This window comes from Prosopis cineraria, unplaced genomic scaffold (assembly GCF_029017545.1).
Source record: "Prosopis cineraria cultivar Desert tree isolate PC_DT_omini unplaced genomic scaffold, ASM2901754v1 PC6, whole genome shotgun sequence".
Taxonomy (NCBI): domain Eukaryota; kingdom Viridiplantae; phylum Streptophyta; class Magnoliopsida; order Fabales; family Fabaceae; genus Prosopis; species Prosopis cineraria.
In genome coordinates, this window is record NW_026555337.1 from 315,622 (window position 1) to 330,556 (window position 14,935).

A 14,935-nucleotide genomic window follows, 5' to 3' on the forward strand; every position below is an offset into this window, starting at 1 on the left:
AACTCAACTCCACGCGGCTCATTGCATAAGGCCATCTAATCACCCAAAATTACATTTTATCCAATTTCATTATCCAAACTTAATAACAATGAATATGAAAGCTACTATTAAATGTAAACGTTAAACAAAACAACAAAAAGGAAAAAAGTCTTTTTACCTTTGTCACTTGATACCATTTTGTCAGATAACAAACTATTTATGATTTTGGCCCCTGAAATTGATATTTATAATATCTTCTCATTCGAAGATCTAAATATATAGTAGCTATTATATTCTTGTTAACATTATTCAATAATAATTTTTCATTTTTAATTAAATTTACCTATTCACCTGAGCGTAAATAATTTTTGGCCGTGATTTGCCTGGACAATTTAATTGAAGTGTAATTACCAAGGCGTTAAATTTCAAAGCCTTACGAGGAAATTTTGTACTGGGATTTTACAAGAGAAAAAAAGAAATTGAACATGGACTAAGAACAAAAGGACAGGAAAAGCCCAGAAAGTTTAATGGGCCGGCCTATATAGAAGAGTAATTAAAAGTTAAAAATGTAATTTTGCTAAATCGGAGTAGACTTGACGACCTAGGGAGGGGACTCGGAGGCCAGAAAAGAAGATGAAGATGAAGGCGTTGATCTATGGGATTGCTACGGTTGTGATGTTGGCTACAGTGCCTTTGAGCAGTGCAATGGAGCAACTGAGCTCGAGAGAATGTGAGAATCTGGGCTTTACTGGACTTGCTTTGTGCTCTGACTGCAATACTTTCGCCGAATATGTTAAGGACAAGGGTCGATCGCCAATATCCTTTTTCTCTCCAAGTCTCTTGATTCTGCTTTATTCTTTCTCAACAGATCCATGAGTTTCGTTGCTTGTTTCGTTGACATTTTTTTCTCTAGGTCCTCTCCTTTACATTTTTTTCAGATTCTGAAAACGATATCCTTTTCCAAATAATATTAGGTCTGGAATAAAATGTTCGGCTTCTTAATTCAACCCTAATCTGATGTATGGAACTTGTCCATCGACAAGAACTTGGTCATCGGACGGGAGAGCACCTTTTTCTTTGGGGAAAGTGATGTTCTTACACTTAAAACACAGCTTGTAGCATCGAGATTCCGTCCTTTTCCTTGTTTATGGATGCTGTTTGCTTATTTTAACATGCATCTATTTATTAAGTCAAGTTAAATATCGTATAAACTTTGGCTGCAGAGTTGATATCGGATTGTGTGAAGTGTTGCACAGAAGATTCCAATGATGCCATGAGCAAGGTTCGTGTACAGGATTTCTGATTTACCTCTTCACGCTAAATGTGCCTCAATATCGGGTACTTTGTGTGAGGATTTTAGTCTCGCTTTTGCAGTTATAAGTGCATGCCAGTCTAGACAATTACAGGACACTTTCAACCTTTCACACAGAAGTTAGTTTTTTTAATATTATATAAAAGTAAGATGTGTTTTTTTATTTTTATTTTTGACTTTAAATAATAATACAATTACATTCAATATTTTCACGCGAATCAAGAAAAAATAAAATTAAAAAAATAGTTTAATTATTAAAAGATGTTTTATGTTTTGATTTAAAAATTATTTGTAGAAGTTGTCTTGTAAATAAAACTGGAAGGAATATTCGGTTGGAAATTTATTTTGCAATTTACTAGTTTCCATACAAGGTGAAGGATGATTCTATTTCACTCCTACTTTCCATGCTTTGTTGAATAAATCTTTTACTGTGAAAGAAAAGAATTTCTATTGGAAATGGAATGCTGAGTTGAGTGAAATTTATGTTCAGGAGTGAAGGTAAAATTAGATAGTATTGTCATAAACTCAATTTTGTTGGGCCGGATGTTAAATGTTGGTTACCAATAAGGCAATAACTGGATTTCCATGTGTTTATACAATTATTGGGTTTACTTTAATTTTGATCTCAACATTCCTCGATTTATTGTTCCTTCAATTTAAATGCTTGTAACAAATTTATAGATAAGGTACTCAGGAGCTTTTCTAGAAGTCTGCATGAGGAAACTTGTTTTCTATCCGGAGATTGTGGGCTTCATTGAAGAGGAAAAGGACCAGTTCCCATCAGTTAAAGTTCAGTATGTTTTCAATTCCCCACCAAAGTTGATCATGCTGGATGATGCTGGTCAACATAAGGAAACGATCAGGTGAGCACTCATGACAATAGATAAAAAAGGCTACTTTGTGAGAATATCATTATTTGAGCTTTTCTATTGGTTGTTCATTGACATCATTCTGTTAAAACATCATCTAAAAAAAAAAATTAATGTCTAACTGACAAAGGTTTTGTAATCTGTTATGGAGTCCATGAGAGTAGGTCGAGCATTTTGAGAATAATCTATAAAAATGTTCATTGAAAACCATTGACTCACGTAGCAGCAAAAGAATATCCCATGCTCCGGTCAGATTTGAGCATTTTTCTCTTGGAAACAAGAGGCTATGTGGTATCCATGCTTTTGTTGTGCATTAGGACCTGGGAATTTCTTTTGGTAAAGAAGTAGATTTTATCTTAATTTTTTTGCTGATGTGATGAGTTTCTTTCGCCTGCTCCAGAATCGATAATTGGAAACGGGAGCACATAATGCAGTTCCTACGCGAGAAGGTTAAGCCGTTGGCAGCTGTTTGAAAAGCTTGAATCCATTCTCTACGAAGCCTCATTCTTTATCTTCATTCAACCAAAAATGAGGGTTAGTATACGAAGGTCCAACTCTAGACAAGTCGATTAGACGTTGCTACTAGTGACCTAAATCACTAGTGTCGATTGTAGAGACCTTGAGTTTCGTGACAGTTGACTGCCATGAGATATCATTTCCCCCATATTTAAGGTTTCTCAGCCGTATTGGAAAATATTTATCAGGGTGATGTTGGTGAACAATTTTGGAACACCACTCCCCTCACAACCCCCCCCCCAACAAAAAAAAAAAAAAAATTCTCGATGCACAATTGGCGCTTACCATCAATTGTAATGGCCTTTCACCGTGGTCAAGGCATCCGGCCATTGGCCGCCTCCTTCCATCGAATGAGACAATGATCTGAAAATTGTGAACGTGGTCCATGCTTAATCACGGTTTCATTCGTTAATTTTCATTATTCAAATGCCAGACTGAATGGATAATCGCAGTTGGCCGATTATAGGAGCATAAAATAGCATAAACCTATAGTGTTCTAAGTCACACATGGTCCAAATCATTATAAATTTCGTTTCAATTGGGAGCACCGAAATCTAAGAACTAGCTCACGTAAATATACAGGTTACCTTATAATCAGTATAGGAATACACATAGCATGCCATGCTTGATAGCTTGGGCATCGCCACTTTAAAATGTTAATGGCGAGGGGTCGCATTTTGGAGCAGGTTTTCAATGCGACAGCTAGACTACCATGTGGATGTTGGGGAGGATGCGCGGATACTTTCGAGGCTTGAGCTACAAATCGCCATTACGGCACAGCAGAACAACATTTCTTGTCCGGTTAATACAAGGATAGTTAACCCTCGAGGCTGAGCAACTTCTCAATTCTCAGTCTCGCCTAACAAATTGGGTCACAATTGAAACTGCGAGATTGGGATAGAATAGGCTAGGCAAATTGTGACGGTGTGCTTTTGGTGGGGGCCCATATATCCGCACCATTACTCTGAGCAACTCCAATCGTATACGACACTGGTACCAGACATAATCCTCTACTCCTCAGGCTGTACGCCCCAATCCCTATATCCTGCACCACAAACATGATCAATATATCCATGCACCTTATAGCATACCATCAACATATGTAGGGAAACCGTGTTAAATATAATCCATATGTGCTTTAAAAAAAAAAAAACGGGTAAACAAAGTCGCCTTGCTTTTATGGGTATTGCTTATCAATACATTACATAAAAATTAACTCATTAATTTCTAGACAAATACTTGTCTTGGGCTTTGACCTTTTTATCCTCGTTATTTTTCTTCCAATTTTTTAACCACAAAAAAATATTCAAGTCTACTTGCATTTAATTTTTTTTGTTTTGTTTTGGGACCAACAAACTCCGCCTATGTTTATAGCCGGTCCCAAGCCCGGGTAAAGGAGGAGGGTTGTGTTAGGCCATCAACAGCCAATGTAAAAATTTGTTGAATCTATCATGAACATGGACAATAGACGTTATAATGTTAATGCTAGGTCGTTGCCCGTAAGTAACGCGCTGTATGGCTCGAGTACAGTGATAAGTGAGTTAGAGCCGCTGCATCGGCGCCCGGATGTAGTGTTAAATGAGCAAGGGCTACCGCGTCATTCTGGACGCACGCGGCTAAAGAAGTTAGTCCATAAGAGCAAAATTAGATTTGGTATTTGGAATGTTGGGACATTAAATTGTAAATCTGTAGAGGTTGTAGGGGTTATGATTCAAAGGAAAATCAATATCCTTTGCTTGCAAGAAACAAAATGGCGTGGAGAAGAAGCTAAGGATATTCAAGGTTTCAAACTTTGGTATACAGGAAAAGTAAGTGCACGCAATGGAGTAGGCATCATTATAGATAAGGAGTGGAAGAAGAACGTTGTAGAAGTTAGCAGAATTGGAGACAGAATTATTTCTTTAAAAATGATAATTGGACGTGAGACTGTTAATATTGTTAGCGCTTATGCGCCGCAAGTCGGGACAGAAGCCAGTCTTAAGGAATTATTTTGGGAGGATCTGGAGGGGTTGATTCGACACATACCACAGAGTGAAAAGATTTTTATTGGAGGAGACTTTAATGGGCATGTCGGGAGGGAAGCTGGTCAGTATGCGAGGGTGCATGGTGGTTTTGGTTTTGGAGAGCTAAACAATGAAGGGCAAACTCTTCTTGATTTCTCATTGGCGTATGATTTTAAGATTGCCAATACTTGTTTCAAGAAGAGAGATGAGCATCTCATCACCTACAAAAGTGGAGCCTCAAGGTCGCAGATTGATTTTCTTTTGGTTAGGAACACAGATAGAAAACTTTGTAAAAATTGTAAGGTGATCCCTGGAGATGCTGTAACGACACAACATAGGGTCCTAGTCCTTGATGTGTGTATTATGAGTAAAATCCAAAAACGTCGACAAGTAGTAACACCAAGGATTAGGTGGTGGCAATTAAAAGGTGAGAAGCAAGATATTTTCAAGCGAAATCTTTTGGATAAAGGAATTTGGGATTCTCAGGGAAGTGCTAACATCATATGGGAGGATATGGCTAAAAAGATACGGGAGGTTGCAAAAGTAGTTTTGGGAGAATCGAAAGGTCCTGGTCCGAGAGATAAGGAGTCTTGGTGGTGGAATAATAGTGTACAGGACAAAATCAAGTATAAGAAGAACTGTTTTAAAGCCATACATTTGTGTAACAATGAGGAAAATTGGGAGAGGTACCGTATGGCTAAGAAGGAAACTAAGAGAGCTGTGGGTGAAGCTCGTTCTAAAGCTTTTGAAGAATTTTATAAGAACCTTGAGACGAAGGAAGGAGAGCAAAATATTTATAAGATTGCCAAGAGTAGGGAAAGAAAATCAAGAGATCTAGAACAGGTAAGGTGTATTAAGGATGAAGAGGGAAGAATTTTAGTTACAGATGATGAAATTAAAAATAGATGGGAGACTTATTTTTCTAAACTTTTCAATGATGGAGAGGATTCATCTAGTAACTTGGAGGATTTAGTAATTGGTGAAGGAGAACAAAATTTGTCATTCTATCGAAACATACGTGATAAGGAGGTAAAGGAAGCTCTTAAGAAAATGGCAAATGGTAGAGCTAACGGACCTGATTGTATATCTATCGAAGCGTGGAAATGTTTAGGTGAAGAAGGGGTGAGATGGTTAACTAAGTTATTTAATGTGATTTTACGGTCCAAGAAAATGCCTGATGAGTGGAGGAGAAGTACATTAATTCCTATTTATAAAAATAAAGGAGATATTCAGAATTGTACTAACTATAGAGGGATTAAACTCATGAGCCACACAATGAAATTGTGGGAGAAAGTAATTGAGCATAGGTTGAGATTGGAGACAAGTATTTCTGAGAATCAATTTGGTTTTATGCCAGGTAGATCAACTACAGAGGCGATTTATCTACTAAGGGGATTAATGGAAAAGTATCGTTGTAAAGATAAAGATCTACACATGGTTTTTATTGATTTGAAAAAAGCTTATGACCGTATACCAAGAGAAGTGCTTTGGAAAGCGTTGGAAAAAAAGGGAGTACGGATTGCTTATATTAAAGCCATACAAGATATGTATGAGGGGGTAAAAACTAGTATAAGAACGCCTAGTGGTCAAACAAAGGATTTTCCTATAAAGATTGGGCTACATCAGGGATCATCTCTGAGTCCTTATTTGTTCAACTTGATTTTAAATGTTTTGACGGAACATATTCAAGAGGAAATCCCGAAATGTATGCTCTTCGCGGATGATATAGTTCTTATAGCAGAGACAAGAGAAGAGGTTAATTGCAAACTTGAGTTATGGAGGAGGACATTGGAGTCGAAAGGTTTTCGTCTGAGTAGAAGTAAGACGGAATATTTATATTGTAAATTTGATAAAGGACTATTCGAAAATAATTTGGAAGTAAAATTGGGAGATCAAATTATACCTCAAGTGGAAAAGTTTAGATATTTGGGAGCCATTATCCAAAATGATGGCGAAATCAGTGGAGATATTTCACATAGAATTCAAGCTGGGTGGTTTAATTGGAGAAAAGCTAAAGGAGTTATTTGTGACCGTAAGGTGCCTAATAAACTTAAAGGAAAGTTTTATCGTACTGCTATCAGACCGGCAATGTTATATAGTAGTGAATGCTGGGCTCTAACGGGACAGCAAGAGCATAAAGTTGGAGTAGCAGAGATGAGAATGTTACGATGGATGTGCGGACATACACGTAAAGATAAAATTCGAAATGAGCACATACGTGAAAAAGTGAGGGTGGCACCTATTGAGGAAAAAATGGTAGAAAATCGGTTGAGATGATTTGGGCATGTACAAAGAAGACCAAGGGAGGCACCAGTGAGAAGAGTGGAACATATAACTTTGAGTCCGATTAAGAGAGGTAGAGGAAGGCCTAAGAGAACACTCTTGGAAGTTGTTGAACGTGATCTCTTAATTAATAATATTTCTAAAAGCTTAATAAATGATAGAGCACAATGGCGTCTTGCAATCCATGTAGCCGACCCCACCTAGTGGGATAAAGGCTTGTTGTTGTTGTTGTTGTTGTTGTTTTGGGACCAACAATCTACTTGCATTTGCAAGGCGGCAGTGTTTAATACAATTATCCTATTGGAATTTAACGTAATTTATTCTATTCATAACATTCGAATTCTTGATCATATTTGTTGGCGAAAAAAGAAAAGAATTCTTAATCTTGTTTAAAAAAAAATAAAAAATCAAATCCTTTCTATTCGATTCAATCACTGTTGGTGCAAGGTGATTATTCTAGTAGACAAGAACACAAACAAAACCTTGCCCAATAATTTGGACATACAAAGTGTTGGGTGTTTAGTGTCTAGGCTTATCTATACCTACATAAATATGTATAACATAAAATTTTATGAAGTTTCATCTTTTGTTTGACTTATCTAGTAAAATATAACACCCACGCTTTAGTTATTAATCCTTTTTCCCTTTCCGAGGCTTAATATTCGTATCATACAAGAATAAAAATCACAAAGTTAACGATACTCATTCATATGGTAGTGGTCATCTTGTTCTCACCTGCGTTTTGGTTGTAGGAGAGCATTGCAGATAAGGAGCACTAAGCACCTGAAATAACAGCAAGAAAAGTTTATCTGCATGACAACATCAAGGTAATGTTCAACACAGCTTATTTTATGGACGCCTGTGTTCGAGCATATAGTTGTGATATTGATAGTTTAAATTTCTACTTTTAGTCTCTAGTAATGATAATGGTGGTGGTGGTGGTAATAGCTCTCTTTTGTCGTGGAGATTTATCATTCTCTATTTCCCTTGTCAAACATCACCATGAAAAGCTGCCAGCTGTGTAGACTGTAATAGTAAGAATTCTAGTAGCCATTTAAGATGTCAATTCGACACATTTTAAGTTCACTTTCATGAATTTCTGTTTAATAAGTTAACAGACCACCTTTCTCTTGCTAAACTAAGTTTGTAGCACACAACAATAACGACCACCACAAACCTTACAACTTTATCCTATTAAGTGAGGTCAAATAAATAAATCATACGATCTCAAGGAACATATTCTCTCCGGTCCCAATATAAAGCACTTCTAATCATCTCATGAAACCACGAAAAAGTAGTTTAGTCATTAACTTTGCCTGAAAATATAATAAACTTTCAATTTTACCCCAATCTAAATAAAATTTTTTAAATTTGTATTACATTCTCTTTCACAGTTAATGAGATTAAATAGAATTAATATTGAAAAAACATAATTAGCACTCTGATCAAGTGCCTTGTATTAATACCAAAGAATCTTTTTAGAAAGTGCCCTGTTATAAGGAGTGGAGGGAGTACGCTTTATATTTACTGGAGAACAGGCTTGGTCTAAACTGGACCAGGAAAAGTCTGCAATGCTTTAGGTGGATTATGATGAGCGTAGATATATTCCATTGACAGTTGCTATCAAAGTAACTCATGTTAATATTGTAAATTTACGACTTAATCACTTGGGTCTAGCATAAGCATGTGCACCAAACTAGTGCTGTATGAGCCAGTTACTAGGTGGGTAATCAATATTCTTAACAATATCATAAGTAAAATATGGCAAGAGTGGCCAAACCTTAACTTGTTTATGAAGGAACCTTATGTAGTGCGTTGCCTCTAAAAGGACAGAAGCTGTATCTGACTGCAGTAAGAATTACAAAGAAAAGAGTTACCGGATTCAGCTCTTCACTGAAGGCAATAATAAGCAAGCTATCAATCAAATCAATTAAGCTTCTTTTTTTCCCGTGTTTTCTGTTTAGGCTAAGATTAATTTCCTGTAAATTCCACCAGATATAAAACAAATAGAAGTAACTATTCTCAAGCAATGTGCATGAACAAATGTTTACACCTTCCCAAATGGTGAAACGAGCTGCTGCAAGGCAACAATTCGTTCCCCAATCTTCTCCTTTCTCTCCTATTAGCAGAAGAATAATCTTAATTAGAGATGTTATATAAAAGAGGAACTACAATAAAAGTAAGCCTCAAGAAATAAGAATCATAAACGTGTTACATCTTTCAGCATCACGGAAACAAATCACGACAGAGGAAAACAAGAAACCTTTGTGGAAATGGATAAATCAGCCTTTTGTCTTTTGGATGCAATAGAGGTATAATTGCTTTGATCCACAGAGCAGAAGCTCCTTTTCGGTTCCATCATCTTTCTAATATCTACACCTTCTTCTCTCTGATGGAATCAACAAAAGAACATTCTCTAATAAGAAAGACAGGAGAAAATGGAGCAGGCTAAGATGAAAAATATTAAAAGGAAGCTCAATAAAACGGTTACAGAAACAATTAAACACATTTTTGTTAAGAGTGGCAAGAATAGTTAACAGTAAGAAAGGACTTGCCTCATACTACCCAATTTACTGATTATAGCACTTTTACAGGATTTTCTACACCAAAAGTCTAACAATCTCCATTGTCTAATGCTCGGACAAAAATCAAATGAATTTTAATGAAATATAAGGAAGTACTTAGTTTTAAAAAAAAATCAAGAATGGGTCAGAACCCCCATTATGGGGCCATAGGAAAACAAAAGAAAGAAACTAAAGGGAATCCACAGTCAATAATGCCCTAAGCTCCTAACTCAAAAGGAAGCTTCGTCACATTCCTAAGCCGTAAGATCTGTCCAGCTGAACAAGGAGTAAGCAAAAGGGCAAGCAACACCAAACGAAGGACCCCATGGAAAGAGATTGATGTCAATTGAAGAAGAAGCATCCAAGATAACCACAACCATTTTGGTGGTTGCGACCTCTAGATTTAAATAAAATTGTATAAGTTATCTTTTGCAGCATGCAAAATAATAATACTAAGATTTATGTTTATAAAGATCAAAGAGCAGCATGTGCAGTCTCGATCAAAATAATGCTCGCACTTACAGTAAGGAAAGCAAAATCATCATCGTTAACTACCACCTCTTCAAATCATGATTACAATCACTGAAACAAAAATGGCAGAAATTTAAAAGAAAGAGGCAGCAGCTCCACCAAAAAAGAAAATGACAGTTGGACAGCGACGCAAACAACTGCCACGGAAATCAAAAATCCTACCGTTGGGGCAAGGGTCGTGATATCACCAAGACACCAACACTGATCAGCTTCCTCAACTATCCGAGTTATTATACGGTAAAAAGAACTACTGCAACTCGTGAAGGCTAGCATTTAGCAACATTCTTATGCTATCTAGTTTTTAATTGGGTGATGTTGGGAAGAAGCTCAGATATGCGAGGCAAGGCGAGGTCAGGCGGGCCCATTAATTAATTTGTATTAGTATTCTTTAAAATAATCATAATACGGTGCATGAATGAATCTGATTTGAAGGACGTCTTCATTAACACCAAAGCTGAGAACATCAAATACTTGAAGAGAAAAATAGGATTAATCGGGAGAGAGTGGAGAGAAGGGCAGGATTTTGGGAAATCATGAGATTAAAAGGAGAGAGAGAAGGAAGAGGGAGGAATCATACAAACAATTGGGGGGTATTAAATTTCAGAATTTCCGGGGACTAGCTCCAGTAATGGTATTTAACAGATTCAGGAACTTACCGAAAACACAGAGTCAGCATTGCAGAAGGAGCTAGCCGTCATGGAACCTTGATAGTTGAATATCCTAAAGCAGTAAGCAAGCTAAGCTCCCTCGCCAGTTGAGGAGATTGCAAATGTTAAGTATTTTTTTCAGCCTAAGAAGCGTAATAAGGTTCAATCTTCAGTTGGAACATTCACCACGGAAACCAGAAAGATATGTGCATAAATCAACTTCAGAGGAGATGGGGAGAGTAGGATTGCGTTGAGGAGGATTGTGGGGGAAGAAGAGACTAATGTCAGCAACGGCGTTTTATAAAGTGAAAAATTACATCTAATATTATATTACATTATATTATGCAATCACTTATCAGTGTCAAAAGTATATATACACAAATGACAGCTAATATCCACCCGAGAAAGAGAGAGATGTTTTTTCTCCCTTCGAGACACGAGCGAAATCGAAATTTTCAAACCCAAAAAGCTTTGATTTGCATTTGGTCCGTGTTATGGTGGCGACTGTCATAATTGTCATGATGTTATAAAATTACGGAAAGGCGGTATATAATTTGTCCACATCAGGAATCTCCCTGTTCTGCGAGAGGACAAATATTAATGACACTTTGATTAAATTTCTAAATGGCTGGGTTTGTCATTCCCAAAATAATAGTAAAAATTATTAAATCACAGTAAGTACGTTATGCACGACCAAAAAACCAGAAATACGGCGTTAGCTCTTGCTATGAGTAATAAAGAAAATCACACACACATATAGATAGAGAGAGAGAGAGAGCCAGAAAGCCCCATTGTCGAATTTATGAATAGTTCGGTTGGCCGAAAGAAACAAATAATTTATATTTATGAATAACCAAAGAGAAGAAAAATATAAAACTAGCGAAAAATAAGGAGCGTTGGCGGGAAATGGGTGTCAGGGGGAGAGCAGTTTACAGGATCAGGTAGTGTTGGGGACAAAGGGTCCCACGTGGCTCCGCTATGTTGATCATCTATGATTCCGGGGATCCTACCAAACCCGCAGGTGTCAGACCGTGAGTGAGGCGTGCACGGAGGAGAGAGGGGGTGCGCGAGTAGGATAAGGATGTCGCAGGAAGTGGGACCCGGGAAGCGCCCTAAAAGTCCACGAGCCCAGGGTTTTAGTCATGCATGGGCCCCACACGGTTTTGGTTTCAAAACTCGCGTCGGGGGTTTCAAACTTGGAAGCCCGTGACGCCACATTTGGACCTGGCGCTTGCTCTGCTTGCCGCCTGTATTTCTAATCCTCCCCTTCTACTATTTGTACATGTACTATCCCAATTCTACGCTTTGGGATAGGTCGCTGTTCACTTTTAACACAGTCTTACTTGTATCCGCGAAAGAGAGAGAGCACCGTCTCACAAGTACTGCCTGCTAGAAACCACCCTAATCATACATATAATTCCATTTCATTCATTAACCATGTACTGGAATTGAAATCTCGACGTGAGCAAGGCAATTTAACTGTTTCGCTTTATTTTTTTACCATAAAAGAAGAAATTAATAATGCACTGATCCAAACCTGAGTGAACTAATACAGAGAGAAATTCAATAAAAAAAATTTAATCGTACTTATTTAAATTTTTAAAATTTTACAGTAATTTAGGAATACTAATTTAATATTAAATTTTATAAAAAATAATAAAATTACTTTTTATTTAAATTAATATCAAAACTATTTTACTTCATTTGTTAATTGTTTTGCTTGAATTATCTATTTATTTTTAAAATATTATTAATTACCTTGCTTCATTTATTCATTTCCCTTGAATAAAATTAAGTGAAATTCAAGCAGTGAATAAGTGAAATAAGGCGATGAAAAACAATGTGTGAGTAAATAGACAACATATAGTATAAGAATTCAACAAGCTGTCTTAAGATGATTTAAATACATAAAATAAAAACAAATTAAGCAGGATAATTAATAATATTTCATAAGCAAATTAATAAGTAAAGTATGATAATGAATTAGTAAAGTAGGAAAGTTTTAATATTAATTTAAATAAGGGACAAGTTTGTCACTTCTCTTATAAATTTAATATCAAATTAGTTTGTCTTGACTGGAATGTAATTTCAAAAATTTATTAGCTTTAAATTTTAATAAGTGCAGTCAATGAGTTTTTATTGAAATTATTCTACTAGTATAATCAAATCCACACATACATTATAGATCACAAGACACATGGACCATTAGACCTGTAAATTAGGGCCGAGCCCTCTTAAACATAAAAAAAATCTAGGGTTAAGCTATTACTTTAATGTGTAAAATGAAAAATTAAGCCCTAAAATAAACGGGTGGCCCTTTTAAGTCCTTGTGTATGTGTGTATTAATTAATTTTAATATAAAAAAATTAAATATCACTAAAAGTCTAAAACCCTTGCTTTATTTTATTTAGCCATCAAGTGCGTTATCATTCATTCTCCTTTCAATCCATCTTCCAAATTTCAATTCAAAGAGAAGGATCAAATTATATTAATATTGGTAACAATAATATTAGTAAAGTTTAATTATTATTGACATGGATTTTGTGTTGCTATTTTTTCTTAAATTTAGATTCGTTGTTGTGTGGATTATCTTAAATTTATTTTTCTAAACTTAATATTATGTGTAATAATTTTTTATAATTTAAAATATCTTTTAAATTTTTAAATTAAAAAATAAAAATAAAAATATGGCTGAGACCTTGAAAGCCGAAATCAAAGTGATCAAAATAAAATTTTAAAATATAATCAGATTTAATAAGGCATTAAGGTTCAGGCTTACCTTAACTGACAGTTACATGGACCATACTCTCTATGATGTCTAAAACCACTTGTACTTTTTAATGTGGGAAGGTTGGGGGGGAGGAGATTCGGAGTGGATTTCATTATTATGACCAGCAGCAGTCCAAATTAAGGTTGGACCTAATTTTGCGAGGCTAGGTGGTTGGTCCGTCTCGCTTTAGTCTTCACATCCCACGAATCAGAAGCCAACGGAAATTATGGCACCAGACATGGAATCTTAATTAAATCTAAATCATCTCGGAGAAATCTTCTCCCGCTTTAATATTACGTCGTACATTCGTCTCATCCATCTATCTTTCGTCCCCTGTGCTTTGCTTTCTCCTATCACGTTGATAACTTGATATCATCGCCTGTTGTTCTTCTATCTCCAACACCATGTCTATGATGCATGCCCAACACCGCAAACAACTACGCTGTTCACCCCAACACACATTCCTCTTAATTTCTCTCTAATTTCAATAAAAATATCCCTACCATCCTCATTTACCAGGCTAGGATACGGAACCATACCTCCGCTCCTTCTTTTATCTGCAACGTGAAATATTCAACAATATTTGAACACTTGCCGTTAAAATATCTTCCACTGGCGAAACTTCTCATAAAAATATCCTGCTTGGTTAATGATGTCAAAGGTTTTATTTTATTGAAATTAAAGGGGGGCCATCCTTTTCAATTCATTACGAGCCTGCACTCACCGCCCCGAGCTGATATTGCTATAACATTATTAAAACCCTTCAGCTTTTTATTAATTATGCACTTGGGATTTTCTAAGACGAGCGAAGAATAACGGAGAATCGTTCTAAGATTATGTGACTTTCCACGTTGGATCCTATTTATTTGACTTCATTTCTTCTTCTTTTCCCCGGGGGGGGGGTGTTTCTAGTGTATCATGAGCAACCAAATATGTGTTAATTATTACTATCGTTGCAGCTCTCCGGAGTTCACCGATCATCTAGAATCTAAAAAGTAGGTTTTGAAATTGGGGGTCAATATTTCAACGTAAAGCTGAAGGTCAAAACTCAGGAGCAGGGGAACCCCTTACAAATTGCACGCTGGAATACAAAATTGGGTTGGGTAAATTAAAGAACAAATTATTCACAAAAGTAGCCATTTGTTGTATTTGAATAATATAAGTACCAAGTGTGCGAGAGACATGAAGTTTCAAATATGATAAAAGAGTCTTCGGGCTCCCTTACTTCAAATTACCCAAATGCAAAGACGAAAAAGTAATTTGATTGTTAAAATTGAAATATATTGCAAAGATTACAACTGTGAAATTGAAATAACAAAGTCTCTAAGCCTAAATGCAAAGTAAATTTAATTTAAATAAGTAATGAATTTGCTATGCATGTAGATTGTCTTTTCTTAATTTCATCAATTGAACTCCTTTTATACTCATATGTTTGAAACTATTATGCCTAGAGAATTAAAA

General features: G+C 36.1%; 2 protein-coding genes across 6 annotated transcripts; one reads left to right on the top strand and one right to left on the bottom strand.

Moving 5' to 3' along the window:
• Nucleotides 1-565: 565 nt before the first annotated feature.
• LOC129312786 (uncharacterized) lies at nucleotides 566-2,854 on the top strand. Its single transcript, XM_054955502.1, has 4 exons — nucleotides 566-784; nucleotides 1,203-1,261; nucleotides 1,973-2,154; nucleotides 2,561-2,854. Exons 1-4 carry the CDS (start codon nucleotides 613-615, stop codon nucleotides 2,631-2,633), a joined length of 486 nt encoding a protein of 161 aa, XP_054811477.1. The 5' UTR covers nucleotides 566-612; the 3' UTR covers nucleotides 2,634-2,854.
• Nucleotides 2,855-3,184: 330 nt separating this feature from the next.
• On the bottom strand, nucleotides 3,185-11,023 carry LOC129312787 (transcription factor bHLH153). Of its 5 annotated transcripts, XM_054955507.1 has the most exons (7): nucleotides 10,714-11,018; nucleotides 10,049-10,108; nucleotides 9,226-9,351; nucleotides 9,016-9,081; nucleotides 8,743-8,808; nucleotides 7,698-7,745; nucleotides 3,185-3,721 (listed from the first exon to the last, which is right to left on the bottom strand). In XM_054955507.1, exons 3-7 carry the CDS (start codon nucleotides 9,322-9,324, stop codon nucleotides 3,584-3,586), a joined length of 417 nt encoding a protein of 138 aa, XP_054811482.1. In that variant the 5' UTR covers nucleotides 9,325-9,351; nucleotides 10,049-10,108; nucleotides 10,714-11,018; the 3' UTR covers nucleotides 3,185-3,583. The 5 variants fall into 5 exon arrangements, with proteins under 5 accessions (XP_054811482.1, XP_054811479.1, XP_054811478.1 ...); XM_054955504.1 differs by lacking the exon at nucleotides 10,049-10,108 and having other exon boundaries at nucleotides 8,749-8,808; XM_054955503.1 differs by lacking the exon at nucleotides 10,049-10,108 and having other exon boundaries at nucleotides 10,714-11,007.
• Between the last annotated feature and the right edge of the window lie 3,912 nt (nucleotides 11,024-14,935).